This window comes from Ctenopharyngodon idella, chromosome 8, assembly GCF_019924925.1.
Source record: "Ctenopharyngodon idella isolate HZGC_01 chromosome 8, HZGC01, whole genome shotgun sequence".
Taxonomy (NCBI): domain Eukaryota; kingdom Metazoa; phylum Chordata; class Actinopteri; order Cypriniformes; family Xenocyprididae; genus Ctenopharyngodon; species Ctenopharyngodon idella.
The window spans coordinates 14995087-15015528 of NC_067227.1; the positions used below are offsets into that span (position 1 = coordinate 14995087).

Sequence of the window (20442 nt, forward strand, 5' to 3'; positions counted from 1 at the left end):
TAGGCCTAAATAACTTGGCCTAATATTACATTCTCTTGTTTATTTAACTTGATGGCTTTCATGTAAAGGTGCTCTTATTTCTGTTTTATTCCAGCGGTCCTGAACTCTATACTGACACCCAGTGGCGTGGATGCATGAAGATTTTCATTAACTGCTGTTGTTTCACACAGAATAAGTAAGCTTACGAAGCTTTACGAATCTTTTGTTTCGAATCAGTGGTTCGGAGCATGTATCAAACTGCCAAAGTCACATGATTTCAGTAAATGAGGCTTCGTTACGTCATAAGTGTTTCGAAATGTTTTGAAATTTCAATGGTCCAGGTGACTTTGGCAGTTTGACACGCTCCGAACCACTGATTCGAAACAAAAATTCGTAAAGCTTCATGAAGCAGTGTTTTGAAATCGCCCATCACTAGATATTGTTGAATAAAGTCGTTGTTTTGTTTTTTTGGCGCACAAAAAGTATTCTTGTCGCTTTATAATATTAAGGTTGAACCACTGTAGTCACATGAACTCATTTAAATACATCTTTAGTAGCTTTCTGGGCATTTGAAAGTGTTAATTATCTTGCTGTCAATGCAGGCCTCACTGAGTCATCGGATTTTATCAAAAATATCTTAATTTGTGTTCCGAAGATGAATGAAGGTCTTACAGGTGTGGGACGACATGAGGGTGAGTAATTAATGACAGAATTTTCATTTTTGGGTGAACTAACCCTTTAAAAATGTAAAGACATGAACAAATTTAAAATGTAACAACAGCATTCTTTAGACTTGCCATTTCTATAGTAATTTGTAGATACACTTTGGGGTCAGTAAGAATTTTTTTTTCTTTTCTTTAGAGTACTTTTATTCACACTGATCAAAAGTGACAGTGAAGATTTACGATTTATAATGTTACAAAAAATTATATTTCAAATAAATGATGTTGAACTCTTTTACTATGAACTCTGTATACTTTCCTTTCAAAGAATCCTGAAAAAAAATGTATCATGGTTTCTACCAAAATATTAAACAGCACAACTGTTTTCAACACTGATGATAATCAGAAATGTTTCTTGAGCTCCAAATCAGCATATTAAAATTATTTCTGAAGGATCATGTGACACTGAAGACTGAAGTGATGATGCTGAAAATTCAGCTTTGCACAGGAATTTCACAATGGTAATTTTTACTGTATTTTAATCAAATATTTCAACCATGGTAAGCATAAAAGATTTCTATCAAAAATTTCAAGAAATCTTACCAACCCCCTAAACATTTGAATAGCAATTTAAATATGACACATAGCAGTAAAACAGAGAAACAAAAATGCTACAACACTCCCCAGTCTCCTCTACCCACGCATACACAAACTCAAGCATAACTCACACAAAATGCGCACACATACAAACACTTTTTACTTCATGCATACAAACCCCCCCAGACGTCTGACATCATGCACAGACCCCTAGTGTAGTCAAACACACACACACACACACACACTGAGCCATATCACATAAGCATGAACATTAACATATCCCCTGCATGCACAACATAAATCATTCTTATAACCACATCTATGCATAGATGATATTTTACAGTTTGATTCCTTATGAATCCTATAATCCCCAATAATCTAAGAAAACATAATACATGCAAACCCAAAGACGATACAAATACACTTAAAAGCATAAGATTTAGTGTACAGTACATCCAGAAATCAATCCACAGGCTATAATCTGCAAATCAATTAGGTCTTAATCCACACATCCGTACATACCATGGCCCATAATCTATGAATAATCTACACACTGGCACCCCTGCTCTCTGTGAACTCCAGCAAACCGCTCCATGTCCTGCTCTTAAGCGTGTTTACCCACAGTGCTCCAGTCATGCTCCGCTGTGGCTGACGGTGATGTCACAGAGCCAGCGTGCCACAGGCCGCGTGGGATTATTAATGTCTGTACTTCGCTGCAGTTACATAAGAATGGCCGCTGGATTATATTGTTACTGTACAGAAAATGGCCGTGAAGGAAGCGGCTTGAGGAGAGACAGAAGAGGGAGAAGCCTTCACAGGGGGTGTACATAATCTCCTCTGAAAGCACTGCATCTTAAATGAGTCTGACTAAATGATAACGGAGGAAGCAAGTTGCTGAACAGATGCGCGGTGTAGTACTGCTGAGAGGCCACATGGTTTGCCTGGAACAGGGCAGGGGCTATGAATAGAGTCACTCGATAGCAGTCCGTTGGAAACTGAGGACGCTGCCTGAGGCAAGAGCTGCAGAACAATCCATCCCCTCGGAGCTTACAGAGAAGCCTGCTGGAGCTGCACAAGGGTCAGGCCACGATATATGCAGTTACTTTTGTGTCTTTTTTATTCAAACATACTGTGAATTGCGAAAATAATTAAACAACTGACAGTGGCAGCAGAACAGCAATTTTCTGTGCGCGTGATGAGCACTGCACAAAGAAAAACAAAGATTTACTCACACCGCAGTGAGTTTTCCTACCACTTATTACAGCATATTAAAACAGCATTTTGTTTGCGATCTTTTATTTACGAAATAATTAGTTTTGCTCTCAAACAGAGTATGTTTGATAACATAAAAAGACACAAAAGTAACTCCCTAACAGGAGTGTTCCTCATGAAAATGCGTAAACAATGACTTTAACAATGAATAACTGATACTAGGTTTAACTACAGTATGTCATTAAAGGCCTTTTTTTTTTTTTAGCACATCGACATCAATCCACTTTTTCATTCCCAGCATGGTTTTCCTTCCAAATTTTCCTTGCTGTATAAGCAAATATGCTATTTTAAATCAAATTTTTTACATTTTATTTTATTACATTTAAAAACTTTACATATTTTAAATTTAGTGGACATACTTTATCAAATTGTGTCCCCAACCCAAGAATCAACCCTGTTACAGTCATAAATAAAAGGGACTGTAAGGGCAAAATATGATGGCAAAGCTGAATTTTCAGCATCATTACTTCAGTCTTCAGCCACATGATCCTTCAGAAATCATTCTAATATGCTTATTCTTATTATTATGGTTGTTGAAAACAGTTGTGCTGCTTAATGCATCTTTGCCAAATAAAGCGGGGCAAAAATACTGACCCCAGACATTTGAACAGTAGTATATCTCAAAATATTTTAATTAATTTAATAAATAATTTTGAGATGGCACAAAGTCATTAAGAATTAAATATCTTCTATAACTGATAGACTGAACAACACATCAGTCTTTCAGCTGTCCTGTTTCACAATATACCATACTATAAAGTCCATGTTATTGACTGATATTCTATGAAACGACTGCACATTTTCTTCCATGCTTTTGTTTATCCATAAAAAAATCCACAAAAATTCATAATTTTAATCCATTTCCTTCACTTTGTGCATCCTCCCGTTTAATTAATAAAAGGAATTTTTCTATGTTCAATGTTAAAGGAACAAGCAGCTGTCATTTCAAAGAACTAGTCAGAATACTAAGTCAACTAGAGTTAAAAATGTCTATTCCATAATTAATTTTATTAGTTGTACATGGGTCTTGTCTTGTTCTGAAACTTCATATTAAATTAAAACTTCAAACATATGGGTTACACTCTTAAAAATTAAAGGTTCCAAAAGTTTTTTTTACAGCGATGCCCCAAAGAACCTTTCAGTGAAAAGAACCATTTTTTCCTTAGTGTGAAGAACATTTTAATAATCTCAAGAACCTTTTTCCACTATAAAGAACATTTTGTGCAATGAAAAGGTTCCATGGATGTTAAATGTTCTTCATGGAACCAATAAAGAACCTTTATTTTTATGCAGCATTTGGTAACTATTGGATTCAACTGAAAATCAACCTCTCTGAAAGGTTCACAACGAAAATCCTCATTCATACCTATAATACACTCACGTTTTCCTAGTTGTCCTTCCCTGTGGCTTCCAGTACGCTGCTGCTCAGCCAAACAATGACTCACACAGAGAATGAGAGAGGAGCACTGACTGTCTCATCACTGTTACAAACACTCACTCCTGTCTCCCCTTTCAGCTTCATCTTTTTATTCACTCACCCTAACCAGGTCAGGTGAGATTTTAATTTATTTATTTCTCACTGGCTCTCTCTCTCATGTGTGTGTGGATGCTCTCTTTACTGTCTCTGAGGCAGGAACATTTCAGTTACATAATGTCTGTGCTTCTGCCCACTCACAGCTCAATAGCAGAGATAGGATGTCCTGAAAGTGTCACGTCATGAGAGGCATTTATTCAGCTTTTATCATACTGTGTATGTGCATATGGATTTCACATTTAGCATCTAGACTGTCTAATGTGTGTGAGTGTGTTTGAAAGAGATGTTCACAGCTGTTGTGCATCCAGGGTAAAATCCCATGAGCATCAATATATGCACCTGCTTCAGCAATGTCACACATACTGAGGTTCTCATGGTAACGGTGAGGGTGATGTCATCAACAAAGGGTTTTGAGGACTTCTCATTAAAACAATGGTATAGTGATTTCTGGACATTTTGGATATATGTAATTATCAGTTGATCAATACCTTGCAAGAGAAGATAATGTAAATAATGAAGCCTTTTATGTTTTTTGATTTGTTTGTTTGTTGTTGTTTTTTTTTTGGGGGGGGGGGGGGGGGGCAGTGCTGTAGAGGAATCAATATTTAACTACTATTAAAAAGTTTGTGGTATGTAAGATTTTTTTAAAGGAGCCTTTTATATTCATAAACAGTGTTGGGGAAAGTTACTTCTAAAAGTAATGCATTACAATATTGCGTTACTTCCTAAAAAAGTAACTAATTGCATTAGTTACTTTTTATGAAAAGTAATGTGTTACATTACTTTTGCGTTACTTTTTCTCACCTGGGCTGGGCTTGCTTGTTTGTTTGTTTTTTAATAACAACAATAAAAGTTCTATTTTGGGCAAATGTTCAGGCCCTTTCACACCAAAAGTTAAATGAGTAAGCCTCAAGCTGAAGGAAATGCATATTTACGCCTGTGCAGTAGAGGGCGCCGCTCAAACCTGCTGTTCTGGATTAAAGAATAGGATACAGGAGATTAAATCTCTTATTTTTAAATCTAACCTAAAGTATGTTTTGCTTATTAGTATGGTTGAATTAGATCATTGAAGGTCAGCAGCAAAGACATTACTTAATAAAGTGAGATTAAATACATAAAGTATATGTGTAATGTAATATAGTTAATTATTACAGGTTTATGTACAATTCTGAGATTGCATTTCATTGTTTTTATTCATTTTGAGGAATACTGAATATTTCCATGCAAGTGAGATGAATAAATGCATGTTCACATTTAGTCTAGAACTGCAATAACCATCATGTTCACACAGCGCACACAACGCCTCTGCACTTTATTTCTCTCAACATGGGGACAGGAGAGCTGTAAGTCAATAAATGTGAAAAAGTAACTTATTTTGTTGTAAATTGAAAAAGTAATGCGTTATTTTAGTTGCTTGAAAAAGTAATCCGATTACGTAACTTAAGTTGTAATGCATTACCCCCAAAACTGTTCACAAAGGATGCATTTATTTGATTTAAAATACAGTAAAAACAGTAATACTGTGAAATATTATTACAATTTAAAATAACTGCTTTCTGTTTAAATATATTTTAAAACGTAATTTATTCCTGTGATGCAAAGCTGAATTTTTAGTATCATTACTCCAGCCTTCAGTGTCACATGATCAAGAACAGCATTTAAAAATATTTTTTGTAACAATGTAAATGACAGTCTTTACTGTCTCTTCTGATCAATTAAATGTTTTTGCTGAATAAAAGTAGTCATTTTCAAAAGAAAAAAAAAAATCCAAACTTTTGAACAATTGTATGCGATAAACATTCACCAATAACAGAAAGATACAGTATAACAGTTGTGAGCAGTGAGCAACTCATTTATTTTACAATACACTTTGTGAACATTTGACTATATAGTTCCTTTCAGATACAGTCATGTAAGAGACAAAAAGGAACAACATTAAGTGATTAAAACATGTTTTATAACATGGTTCACAGATCTGACATCATATTGTATGGAGCCAACTGTCATATTGAACACTGTCAAACCATTGTGTAAAAGCTGAAACAAAATATTTTGAACTTGTGATTCTTGAATACAATACAATTCCCTTTTTTTTATTTTTTTATTAAAACATCTTAGGTGCACTTCGTTGGATTGCATTTAACTCCACATTGTCAGTCAGACCTCCCAAGGCACAAAGTACCCAGAGTTAAATATCGTAATATAACAAAATATTACTCAATTGTGCAAAATTTACTTACTAGCATTGAATAAATAAAAGACATAATTACCTCTGGTTGTTGTAGTGAAGTGGCAAAGCATATAAGTCAAAGAGGAAAGTCTTTGACCACAATTCATTGCCATTTTCTACACAATTCACCGGTAATAAATTCAAGAGCAGTTAAGTATACAGCAGGACAAAAAACTAATTCTCTCTTTTTTCAAAAGGCACAGTAATGGCAAAGGAAAGAAAGCTTTGCTTTAGGTGACTAATCACCGTAAATTGCAGTGACGATGATGACGACGAGAAGAATGATGCACACGGCTCCACAAATGGCAACATAGACCAATTTCTATGACAGAGAGATAAAGAACAACAAAAATTACCAGTATGTATAAAACTAATTAACAAATGTAAATTTACCCGTTTTTGTAAGCAAAAGCATATGCATCCCTTTTTTGTCATTTTAAGTTGTAATAATACAATATTACTGTTTTCCTGTATTTTTGATTAAATAAATGCAGCCATGGTGAGCATAAGCAAGTAAACTGGTATTGATAAGAGCATATCTTTCTTTGAAACCTTTAAAATGACATAATTGTTACCACATTCAAGCTAGGTTTAAAGAAAGGCAAAGTGAAATTAGGCTAGATGAGAATGTTAGTGATTGGGCACTGGCTGTTACCTTGGAAACCATGCTTAGGCAGGATTGGCTGCGTTAGAGCTGGAGGAGGCGGAGTTAGTTGTGGTTTTAACAGACAGTCCCACAGATAAGCCAATTATTAGTGCGACCACAGCAAGAACGGAAAAAACAATAAGAGCAAGAATGATGTATTTCTGTACAAGACAAAAAGAAAGTGTTATAATGATTGCATTTATTTAAGCACATGGTAACATTTCAAAATTCTGTAGAACAGAATATTCTTAAGACTGTAGTACATATTGTGACAGAACAAAGGTAAAGAGCTCTACACATTCCAATTATAAAATTCATTATAAAATAGTCCCATTTATTTTAGGGCTGTATTATTTCTGAATATTACAAACTCTGATTGGAAGCAAAAAAGGAGTATTATATAACGAGGCTTCTTAAGGCTGGAATACACTACATGGCTTTTGCCACGATTTAATGTCAGTTGTCGAAAGTCAGAGCCATTCTGCAGATTTTGAGCAGTCGGAGTTGACAGATTTCGCAGAAAATCTTGTAGTTTATGACGGACACAGACTCTTTTAGAGTTAGGGCCAGTTCACACCAAGAACAATAACTATAAAGATAACTATAACGATAACTATATTTGCATCCACACCAGTGAACGTTAATGGTCTGTTTATTCTAAGCTCATGCGCTACGGTTTCAAAGTGTGTACAACATGTTTTTGCTGTTCTTGTTGCATTTACACGGCTTTAACCAGCAGATGTCCTCAGCATACTATGTTTTGAGTGAATAGCTAGTGTAAAAACATCGCCTAGTCTTTTTCACTGCAACTTCAAAAGAAGCAAGACAATGTTGTCGAAACTAGCACTGGATACCTGAGGTAATTTTATGTTACACTATTTGCTAGCCTGGCATAATGATCTCATTACTTCTCACCATTTATTCCAAGGGCATGTCCGGTTGTTTTCCATATATCCATTTTCTTTAAAGTATCCTTGAAAAGGGGTTTTGACTTGTCAAACAGTGCTGGATTTTTCTGGACCTCGGCGATTAACTTCTCCGCAATGTCGTCTGCCATTTTAAAGGGGACCTATTATGCAAAATTCACTTTTGCATGGTGTTTGGACATAAATGTGTGTTGGCAGTGTGCGTACACAACCACCCTATAGTGACAAAAATCCAACCACTCCTCTTTTTTTAATCCCCATTAATCATAAGCAGTGTCTCAGAACAAGCCGTTTGCAGGTACTCCTGAAATCTGAGCCGCTGAAAACGAGGTGGATTCATTTTGTTTTCGAAGAAAATGCTCGCTGGCTTGTACTAAGTGGATAAAAACAAGGACTAGTGGATAAAAACAAGAAGACAATATAAGTTATAACCATAATTAAACTAAACTATACCTGATCTATCTCCATGCAGCATATATTCGCAGTTTCTGACATTATAGTGCATCCTGACTGACTCCTGACACCGGAGAATGAGCTCTTGAAGCTCTGCCTTCTTAGACGAGCGCAGCAGCTCATTTGCATTTAAAGGGCACACACTGAAACGGTGCGTTTTTGCTTAACCCCAAAAGTGGCAAATTTCAGATGCTATAATAAATTATCTGTGGGGTATTTTGAGGTAAAACTTCACATACACACTCTGGCGATATCAGAGACTTATTTTACATCTTGTAAAAGGGGGCATAATAGGTCCCCTTTAAATGTGCGAGACCTTAAAATTAGATTAAAATTAGAACGACTTGAAAGTTGTGATCCCCAGATGTTTAGTGTACAATGCCATTTTTCTGTAACCATTTAAAAAGTTGGCAAATGTGTGATGCCTAGTGTTTTAATATCTGTTAAAGTTGTGTTGTGCATTCCAGCCTTTAATCTCAGAGCTCATCAGTTTCTCTATGGAGAACTGTGTGATTTGTGGAACTCTACTATAACACTCAATTGCCAGGTGAGATGATATTCAAAAATATCTGTATCCTTTCTGGTTTAATAGATTATAGGTTTTGTTATCTTACCCTGCGGGCCTGTGTCTGGTACCTGACAGCTTTCTTGGTCTCCACTTTAGCATGACCGACGTATTCTACTGCATTGTTTACATTCTTTTCAATGTTGTTAATCATCTCACCCTGTACAAAGTAAATGAGTGAGTTTATGAATGAATGCTCTACAAGTTCTAGTAACAACTAATAAGTGAACAAACAACAATAAAGATTACTGATCACTGTACCTGGGTCTCAACAAGCATGGCCATGTCTACAAACATGTCATGAAGCTCTTTAATGCTGGCCTCCAACCGCAAGATGTCTTTATGTCTAGACTCGATCTCATTAAGGGCCTGACGGGTTATCTGAGAGTCGGAGATGATCTGAAAACAAAGGATATCTTTTAACAGCCTCTAGGAACTTAAAAACAATGATAACACTACATAAACATTAAAGTGACAGATCATCCAAAATAAGACAATTGTGTCATCATTTACTCACCCTTATGTTAAAAACCTGTAGCACTTTATTTCTTACGAAAAAATTGAGAAATGTAAAAGAACTGTACTTGTTAAAGAATCATAAATAATAAAAATGCACTAAATCAGCATATTAGAATGATTTCTGAAGAATCGTGTGACATTGAAGACTGGACATTTTTTTTTTAAATTGCAATAATATTTCACAATATTACTGTTTTTACTGTATTTTTTTTTTTTTTTTATCAAATAAATGCAACCATGATGAGCAGAAGAGACTTCTTTGAAAAACAATTTAAAAATTTTTACTTACACTAAACTTTTGAATGGAAGTGTAATTGCTTAGAAAAAAAATTCTCAGTTTGTACTTCATGTTAGAAATATGGGTTCACAATTAATGTAGTTAATGATGACAGAATTATGATTTTTGTGTGAGTTGCAGAGAAACAGCCAGCAGAGGGTGCTAATTCTGCATAATTGTTGAAAAGATTTGTTGCTCTCATGTCATGTTACAAAAACAGTAAGATGAGAAGCCAAAGGAAATTGGCTCTGGATGAGAGCTGCGGTATTTTAATATTCCTTCCTTCAGCCTACAGTAAGACTGGAAGTAGTCATTTCGAGAAGCAAACTTACATCAGAGGTGAAAATGGAAGGGTTTCTAGTCTCCAGCATCTCTTCCAATTCCTCATTAGTTGTAATTCTTCCAGCTACAAAATTCAAAGTGTAATAGATCAGAAAAACAACACTTCTCACGAACTGGCCTATCCTGTTTAGGCCATTATTTGTTTGAGAAATGGCTGTCTGTGTGTGAATTTGTCATGGGTAAACATGAGATGATGACCAGTAATTGCTAATAGGCTAGTCCATTTAGATAATTGTTTGGCTTTGTGTCATGGAACAGTGTATGTGTGTACCATGTGCTTGTACATGTGTGTGTGGTCAAGTATGCCTTAGGGACTATTTTGATTCTCCTGGGAAAATGAGAGGGAACATTACAATGGCTGAAACCATCAATGCAAAGGCCACTGGAAAAATACACACACATTCAAACAATATAACCCCTAAACAGTGGACCAGTGCACATATTCATACTTGTATATATAAAAACCATGGAGGGGGACATGAAAAAAGCTTTGCTCTTGATCCTAGTATCCCCCAGCAGGCCACATCTCACTACATACTAATTGAACTTCAAATAGTGACTTCAAACAGCACAAAACAAATACATAAATCAAGCCCCCCCACAAAAAAAAAAAAAAACCTTTCATTGATTTTTTTTTTTTCTTCTTCTTCTTTTTTTCCCCTAAATGCAAAGTTGAGATAAGTGGTTCTTTATGCAAATACAACAGTCACATGACATATAACTCAGTATACTATCACATGACAATCTGCTCCTGGCCCACTGTGCAGAGGTGCAGCAGGATCTCTGGAGCCCTGTTGCCCAGGTAACACTTGCCTTACAGTCTCCGGTGACAAACCACCGTTTCATGTGTCGTAAAGCAAAGAAAGTACCTCATTAACCCACTCACACACACAGTCTTTTCAGAGGTCTGCACTACATGTCTGACCACATATTACTCAAATTATATTTCAGGAGCAGCATGTCATGTGATAAAAGGGGAAAACAATAATTAGGCAAAGATTTTTGTCCTTATTGGACCAAATTTTAGTACTATTTTTCCTAAACAATACAAAAATAAAGCACTAAAAACTAAAATGATTCATTTTAAATGCTACAAGTGTATTTAGGCATCATAATATTATGTACAGTATGAAAAATGGATATTCATTATGAGGTTTGCTAAATATTACATTTAACAATGTTATTAAATCATTAAATTATAGCGTTTTTAAAGATTAATTTTAAGTAAGTGTTAGATCAAGGCCAAGGTAATCTAAATTTAAAAATTCCATAAATTAGTTGCACAATTAAATATCCAATTTCAGCTAATATACAGTTAGGTCCATATATATTTGGACACAGGCACAATTTTTTTTTCAGGTATTTACCAAAACATATTCAAGTTATGTAATGGATATGGGCTTAAAGTGAACACTCTCAGCTTTAATTTGAGGGTATTTACATCCAAATTGGAGGAAAGGTTTAGGAATTACAGCTCTTGAGAATAGCTACCCCCTTTTTCAAGGGACCAAAAATAATTGGTCAATTGACTCAAAACAGAATAAAGAATGCACTGATGAGCTCAGCAACATAAAAAGGCCTGGACATCCACGGAAGACAACAGTGGTGGATGATTGCAGGATCCTCTCCATGGTAAAGAAAACCCCCTTCACAACATCCAGCCAAGTAAAGAACACTCTCCAGGAGATAGGTGTGTCATTGTCAAAGCCTACAATCAAGCGAAGACTTGATTCACCACAAGGTTCAAACCATTCATAAGCCTCAAGAATAGATAGGCCAGATTAGACTTAGCCAAAAAACATCTAAAAAAGCCTGACCAGTTCTGGAAAAGCAACCTGTACCAGAATGATGGGAAGAAAAAAGTATTGAGAAGGCTTGGAACAGCTCATGATCCAAAGCACACAACGTCATCTGTAAAACGGTGGAGGCAGTGTGATGGCATGGGCATGCATGGTTTCCAGTGGCACTGGATCACTGGTGTTTATTGATGATGTGACAGAAGACAGAACACCAAGTGTATAGAGATATACTGTCAGCCCAGATTCAGCCAAATGCAGCAAAGTTGATTAGACGGCGCTTCATGGTACAGACGGACAATGATTCAAAACACACTGCAAAAGCAACCCAGGAGTTTCTGAAGGAAAAGAAGTAGAATATTCTGCTATGGCCAAGTCTGATCTCGACCCGATTGAGCATGCATTTCACTTGCTGAAGGCAAAACTAAAGGCAGAAAGACCCACAAACAAACAACAACTGAAGACAGCTGCAGTTAAGGCCTGGCAAAGCATCACAAAGAAGGAAACCCAGTCGTTGGTGATGTCCATGGGTTCCAGACTTCAGGCAGTCATTGCCTGCAAAGGATCCTCAACAAAATATTAAAAATGAACATTTTATTTATGATTATATTCATTTGTCCAATTACATTTGAGCCCAATATAAAAATGGTTTCAAATCCTGAACTTTTTACTTGATATTTTTGTTCAACCCCTTAAATTAAAGCTGAAAGTCTGCACTTCAAATTCATCTTGATTGTTTCATTTTAATTTTATTCTGGTGGTATACGGAGCCAAAATTATGAAAATTGTGCCTGTATCCAAATATATATGGACCTAACTGCATATCTAATATCAACCAATGCTGATACTTTTTAAAATCTCTAATACCGGCATGATTACTGATATGATGGCAGCATATTGTTCAACCCTAGCAAAAACAGTTTAAAGACCATGACACACCAAGATGATATCAAAAACTAGTGGTGACAAAAGTATAGCAGCGCTTGAGCTGCTTTTTTCTCAGGAACTCAGGAACTTTTTTCACCCCCAGACCTGTTGCTGTCTGTGTTTCCATCACAGTCTAAAGTACCGTGAAGATTAGTCCAGTGATGTAGGACTGCGCGCAACTTTCCAGTTCCCGCTGGATTTCGTCCTCCGCGTATAAGCTTAATAAAGCCTGAACCTCGTCGTCGGTCCATCAGTCGTATTTTTTAAACTCCATTGTTGATTCGAATAGCATACAACTCTTACTGCACGCACCGCAACAGACTTTTAAAAATGGTGGTTGACGAACTCAACCAATCAGCATGTTCGGTGCCCAAGTCCCACCCCCGAAAGTTCTTGAACTTTGAAAAAGCATTACCTCACGAGCAGGGACTTTCTGTGAGGGGGATTTTTACCTGGAAATTCATTTAGACCCTGGTCCCTGCGGTCGAAACACACAGAGTACCACCCCAAAGTCCCTAGTTCCTGGGGAAAGTTCCTGCGGTGGAAACGCGGCTTATGTGGGCCTTTTTTATTAATGTGTACAGTATATGCATGAAAATATATACAGCATCTGTCCTTTTAAGTGGAAATGTGTCAACTGTTTACAGGTATCTTATGTATTGTTTTCTGAATTTGAGTGGCTCCCTTCAGGGCGACGACTTCGTTGTCCAGGTTGTAGGACACAAATGAGGAAGGCAACCTTCATTCCTAAAGTGGTTCAGCTTCTAAATTCAATCATTTCTGACCCCCAGGCTTACCATGTTGTGATTACATATTTTTAAAAAACTTTTTATAGGGTCTGGATTTGCTTCTTAGATGTTTATATGTCATAACATAGAATACACATATGTTGTGTACATTGTGTTATTTATTTACTGTGTTGTGTTTTTGACGTATATTGCTTGTTACTCTGCGTGACCTTGTGAATTGCCCTTCGGGGATAAATAAAGTATTTGAAATTGAAATATGTGTTTGAGAATGTATGAAGGTACACGTGTGACTCACTGATCTCCAGCTGTCTCTGAATCCTGCTTTTGCTCTTCTCTCTGAAAGACACTTGGGTTTCATTATATTGTGTCATTACCTCCACAAACTTGCGTGACAAGTTGGTGTGCTAAAAAAAAAAAAAAAAGAAACAGTAAGTGCAACAAATCAATTTGGGTTGAAAATATGACTGTGCAGGATGGTAGAATGTTAAAGGTAGGATAAGTAGATTTTGAAAAACACTGTTGGATATTGTTGATATTTGAAATCAACCCAAACAAACCCACCCCTCTCTTCATTGCTTCTCCTCCAAAACTCACCCTCCAATCCTAGCCACACTGCTCCGAGTCGGTCTCGAACCCCGGCCCGTTCGCTGGTGGCAGGCGAGGCGAGTGCACTACCAATGATGCTAAAAAACTGCATCCTCTAGCAGTCGCCAGTGTGCAGTGGTTTACCTGCACAACTCTCACTATCTGGCCACAGTTACACAAGCAATGCAAAAGTGGATGTCTGTTTATCACAACTGACGCGCAACAAAATGCTTCACAAAAAATAAAGCGCAGATGATGAATGATCGACAAGGAAGCACAAAAAATGAATGTACAGCACACAAGAGTAAATGCAAACAAGAGTTCGTTGTTAATCGCCAACAGCACAGCAGCTCCAGACAATCAATGACACTCAAACCCAGTGTAACTCACGTGTGAAGCGGAATCAAAGCAGCCTCCGCATCTGCTTTCAGGCCTTCCCGCTTAGCTCTCTCCAGCGCTGGAAAGATTTTCTAATATTAATGGGTCCTAAAGATCTTGCCCAGTCATAAACCTTCATTCCAGTGATATTCTTTTGAGCTCTTTTGTATTGTGTCTCATCATCTCTCTTTCTGCAGTTTTTTTTTTTTTTTTTTCAAATCTCCCTCTTACTCGTTCTCTCTCCTCGACCGTTATAGCTACACCCCCTAATGCTAATTGGTTACACGTTTGTTGTTGGTGTCGGCCCGACTAACTTCCAAACAGTGTTTTTCAAAATCTACTTACCGCACCTTTCAAGGAAAGAGAAACTTCTCACCTGTGTTTTCTGAATGCGTGCATCCATTGTGGCTTGATTCTCCTGCTCATCTGAAGGTAGATTCTGTTGTATTGCTGAGGAGAAAATAGATCAGAACTTATTTATTTCCTTTGCCAAGTGCACTGGTGATCTCTGCTTCACTATCATCAACAGACAGAAGCAGAACATCCAACTCACATTTGAGGCTGGTCCGGACAAAGTTGGCATGTTTCTTGATTTCCACTGTGAGTTGTTCCAGCTCTTCTTTTGTTTCTGATAGCAAAGTTATATTTTGTTATAAGAGAAATTAATAACTTATATTCAACAATGATGCATTAAATTGATCAAAAGTGACTGTAAAGACATTTCTATTTCAAATAAATGCTTTTCTTTTTAACTTTTCTATCATCAAAGAATCCTGAAAAAAAAAAAATGCATCATGGTTTCCACGAAAATATAAAGCAGCACTTTCAAAATTGATAATACTAAGAAATGTTTCTGAAGGATCATGTGACACTGAAGACTGGAGTAATAGCTGCTGAAAATTCAGCTTTGCAATCACAGGAATAAATTACATTTTACAATATATTACACTAGAAAACAGTTATTTTAAATTGAAATAATATTCACAATATTACTGTTTTTACTGTATTTTGATCAAATAAATGCAGCGGCTCCTTCTTGATATTTCAGGGCCTGACGTTCACTTGATATACAACTCACAGATAATAGACTATAAAATAAACCGTCGGCTATCAAAGTTATTGTTTTTTATCATTTGTTACAGACAACCATTTTGGAAAAAATCAGCATTGTTAACATTATGATGTGTCATGTTAGAGAAACACTGTGGTGTGTTATATATGAGAAGAATATAAAATGGAGGCAGGTATATGAATGAAAAGTGACTGTAGATAGCTATGCTCACTCTTAAAAAGGCGAAATATCACAATCGTCAACAGATCGTTCAATTTTACTATCAACTTGGGGATTCACAGAACATACATCACCGAGATATATAACACTTGTGTGTAGAAGAAAAACAAGCATAGAGTTGGTTGCAGAAACACTCACACCCTTGCAGATATCTTTATCTCAATCTCACATTCCTGCCTGCATGTCCTATACATGCCCTGCAAATAACAGCCATTCTCAACACACTCACTTCAAATTAAGAATGTGATGGGGGAATCCATGATTCCTTGCATGCCCAAACTTGATTCACTACAGCAACTTTTAAAGGGTCTCTCTTTTCCCCATTTGAATGATTTTCTGTACATGTGTTCATTTTGAGCAGACACTATTCACATTCCCCCCACGAACACTGCCAAGACATTACAAAAGAGTCCCAGTAACCGTGAGTGTGTGTGTGTGTGTGTGTGTGTGTGTGTGTGTGTATGCGCATGTGAGAAATGTTTTCCCTTCAGCAGTTTCCTGGCTGCTCCAGAGGTGTACTTGTATAGAATGATGTGATGTGATATTTCCGGCAGAGGAAGCCCATGGTCTTGTGCTGTTATAAGGCTATGTGCCGCTGGGAAGAGAGTTATAAAATCGTTCTTTGTTCGTGACAGAACCCTGAGTATCAGTTGTTTTTGTGTGTGGATATGAATGACGGAAAGACTGAATGTGGGTTCAGACAAAGACAACAGCAAAGTCATTGTCATTTATTAGGTAATACTACAAAGAAGCTGAAAGCTAAGATGAGGTGAGTAATTTGGACAAATTTACAACTCAAATAACAAGCAGTGTAAACTAGCCCCAGTGTTATTTTAACCCATTTTAACCCATTTTTAAAATGATACAGATTAAACATTGCTTAACCTGGGTAACAAAAAAGAAAAATATCCTTTCACAGTACACTTAGGGGCCATTCACACATTTTGTGGTTAAAACAGTAGCTGCGTTTAAATGGACCCTAATAATCCCATTGTAATCTGACTAGTAGCACAGTCAGAGTAAAAAAAGTTACAACCACATCAATCAGAATGAATTTGCCAAATCCTATGAAAATTACATTCAGATTGTAAGGAGTGGTTTAACCCTTTTCTAATCCAAAACTGAAACTGGAAAGTATTACACATGTTCAATGACGTAGAGATGGTGTAATGACGTATGAAAGGTGGAACAAACTGTTGTCATAAATGACTGTTGTCTCATTCTAAAATTCTCCTTACACTCATTGTCTTTGAAGTGGGGCAGGACAATGGGCACCAGTCCTTGTTTCGGACTCTCATCCACAGACGCCTTGTTTTGGGCATGGGAAGGGGCGTTTTTAACACACATAAATATAAACAGCACAGCACAAAGCTTCATGTGCTCGTCGTTTCCTAAATTAGGACCCGAAATACATAAATATTAAGTCCGTCCTTTAAAACAAAGAAAACAGGCAATGTGGGAGTATAGTACACGCCAACAGCGGGAAACTCTCTATATTCGTGCAGTGTGTGCATGTCAAAATTCTGATTCGAAGCTTGTGACATATAAATGCACACATCAACACAATCACTTTATTAAGTGTTCATGTAAACACTACATTCATATTCATGGAATACGAATGAAAAAAACAAAACAAATGCAAGGTCTAGAGACACGTTTTTAAAAGTCGAACTTCTTTTAACTTGATCGCCGTGTTTTTAGAATGCGATGTCATGCATGAGATGCTGCAAAAGACGAGAGATGTGAGAACAGCAGTCAAACACACTCATCTAACACTAGGGTGTCCAAACTTGCTCCTAGAGGGCCACTGTCCTGAAGAGTTTAGCTCCAACTTGCCTCAACACACTTGCCTGGAACTTTCTAGTAAGACACTGATTAGATGGTTCAGGTGAGTTTAACTGGGGTTGGAACTGAACTCTGCAGGACTGTGTCCCTCCAGGAGCAGGATTGGACACCCCTGGTCTAGCACGTGTTTATATAGAAGAACGAAGGAAAAGTAGTGCAGTGGAATGGAAAATAATGTGTTCTGTGTGTACGGCCCCTTACTGCAGGGATGGTCTCACTGCAGCAAACTGGGGTTAACGGGTTAGTTCACCCAAAAATTCTGTCAGTAATTACTCACCCTCATGTCGTTTCAAACCTTTTTTTTTATAAAATCTGAGAGCTTTCTGTCTCTCCATAGACAGCTACGCAACTAATCCATGTGAATTGAGCGGTTTAGTCCGAATTTTCTGAAGAGACTCCATCGCTTTATATAATGAACAAATTTAATTTAGGCTTTTACTCACATATAAACATTGATCAGCGAACATAAACTGCTTGATGCGCAAGAACAAGCTCAAATGTGCTGTGTAAGACACGAGAATGAACCTCACTGGTTCTTGTACATCAAGCAAACATGCTTGAGCTTCCGTTTACCACAACTGATGTGTGAGTTGATGAATGTTTATATGTGAATAAAGACTAAATTCAATCTCTTCATCATATAAAGCTATCGTGTCTCTTCAGAAAATGTGGACTAACCACTCAATTCAAATGAATTAGGCCTTGTTTTACAATCTCTTTGTGAACTTTTTGAACGTGGTAGTTGCATAGCTGTCAACGAAGGGACAAAAAGCTCTCAGATTTAATTAAAAAGACCTTAATTTGTGTTCAGAAGACGAACGAAAGTCTTACGGGTTTGGAACGACATGAGGGTGAGTAATTAATGACAGAATTTTCATTTTTGGGTGAAATAACCCTTTAAGTAATAACCCTCAAAGGCTCAATGGTGATAGTTCATAAATCACCCCTGGAAGGGTTTGAACCTTCGATCTGCTAGCCTGCACTACCTTGTCACTCAAAACTATTTAACCTGACCATTCAGAAACTAGTTCTTACTTGTTTCAGTTGTAACATTTGATCAAATTTCACAGTCATTGAGTAGGGGTGACTTACTCTCATCAGGGTTGGGAGCTGAAAGGATCACACTATGTTTTTTCTTCACCTCATTCACAAGGGAGGAGATCTTATCAATGACACCTCTGACCTCCTCCACCTGAAATAAAGCAAATCATAGTTCAACACAAACCTTAAGGTTTCTTTAATGATTTAGTGTGCACTTCAGTGGGATTCTAGATGTGAACTACTAGGTATGCATGTTGCGACATATTTTAATTAAACACTTTTCAAATACATGTAATACTGTACATTATGATGTTGTGATGCCTAATATCATTGGTACAATTTAAGTATACAATCTAACTATAATCAGAGTATTAACAGTAGACTGTTATGTTATGGTTAGTAGAATAAGTTGACAAACTTGCCAAGTTACTTCTAGTCAGTAGCCTATAATTTCTGTTGGGGACCATCAAAATAATATGTTAGCAGATATTAAGCAGACAGTCTTCTACTCTAAAATAAGGTGTTACGCAATTTAAAACAATTTTTAATGCGTTTTTTTAAATTAAGTAGTTAATTTATGTATTTAAACTGTAGATTTCGGTTGCGTTATTGTATTAAAAACAGTTTTCATTCACTGAAATAACGCTTAAATAAAATAAAAATATTGCATGAAAATTTTAAACTTAAAATGAAAATTAGAAATGTTGCTAACTGATATAAAATTTAAAGAGTTGAAGTACTAAAATTACTAAAACTAAAAGTGAGCTAAATGGAACTTTTATGCCCTAATTTTAATGCATTTTATTGAATCCCTATAGACTGTCCATCACAAAAATACAGTGTACAGATGAAGAGCACCTTTCATAAAGATGAATGGCTGTACCTTTTTGAAAAAGTCTAGCATGAAGCCATCTCTCTCCATGGACACAATGACACCCCCATCTTCACTGGCACTTTGCCTGAACTAGAACAAACCACAAAGATACAGATGAGCACGGAGGAAGAGCACTACACTGACACAAACATGGGAAAAAGACAAACAATGGAGAAAGTTACCTCCAAATATATGCATGTGCAATTTTATGTAAAATGTGATATTTTGTTACTAAAACACATTGATCTCCATATATTATTGCCCCTTTTAACAATTAGTTCGTCTAACTGGTTTATTATCAATCACTTGCCGCATTTAAATCAGCCAGTCGGTCCTTCATAACAATGTCGTTGATTCGTCGTTTATCCTCTGTTGATTGTAACGTTACACATCCGTTGCGGTCCGCGCGCATTAAAGTCCATTGCAAGTCCTAACTGGATCACGACAAACTAAAGTATTTCGGAGAAAGTACATGAATTAAACTTTGGAGTTAGTGACTTTTCAATAAACGCTTATAAATAAGGCATTGACGTTCAAAGTTAATCCAGTTATGAAGCGTTATGTTTGGTTGCCATCCTTTTAATTCACGCTGTCTTCTTCTCTGCGCGTTTGATTAGACTATGGGCGCAGCTACACCAAACAGGGTGGTAGTAACCATAGAAACCGCAATGCGTTGTCATGTTTTTTTATTCCATTTATTTATTTACTATTTACTGTCCGTTTCAGTTAAATGGGTATTACGATTCTCATTGTCATTATTCAGTTGTAAATTTTAGACTTGACGAAGTGGAGTGTGGATAGCGCTGTCACGTGGGGTCTGTTACTTTTCTCAGCGCTCGTCAAAAGGGCCCAATCAAAACCATTTACTAATTAAGCGTTCTACTTAAGCCTTTATACATGTTCACTGAACTTGTATATGAAGGGCCAGTCTTCTTAGGTATTGGATTTAATAAA

The 20442-nt window shown here is 36.7% G+C and overlaps 1 protein-coding gene across 3 annotated transcripts; it reads right to left on the bottom strand.

Annotated features, from left to right (window-relative positions):
* Positions 1–5871: 5871 nt before the first annotated feature.
* stx2b (syntaxin 2b) lies at positions 5872–20250 on the bottom strand. Of its 3 annotated transcripts, none has more exons than XM_051904170.1 (11): positions 19799–20249; positions 19498–19578; positions 18666–18765; positions 14991–15065; positions 14814–14887; positions 13770–13878; positions 9993–10066; positions 9126–9263; positions 8914–9024; positions 6930–7081; positions 5872–6596 (listed from the first exon to the last, which is right to left on the bottom strand). In XM_051904170.1, exons 1-10 carry the CDS (start codon positions 19898–19900, stop codon positions 6944–6946), a joined length of 1002 nt encoding a protein of 333 aa, XP_051760130.1. In that variant the 5' UTR covers positions 19901–20249; the 3' UTR covers positions 5872–6596; positions 6930–6943. The 3 variants fall into 3 exon arrangements, with proteins under 3 accessions (XP_051760130.1, XP_051760132.1, XP_051760131.1); XM_051904172.1 differs by having other exon boundaries at positions 19671–20249; XM_051904171.1 differs by lacking the exon at positions 6930–7081 and having other exon boundaries at positions 19799–20250.
* Positions 20251–20442: the final 192 nt, after the last annotated feature.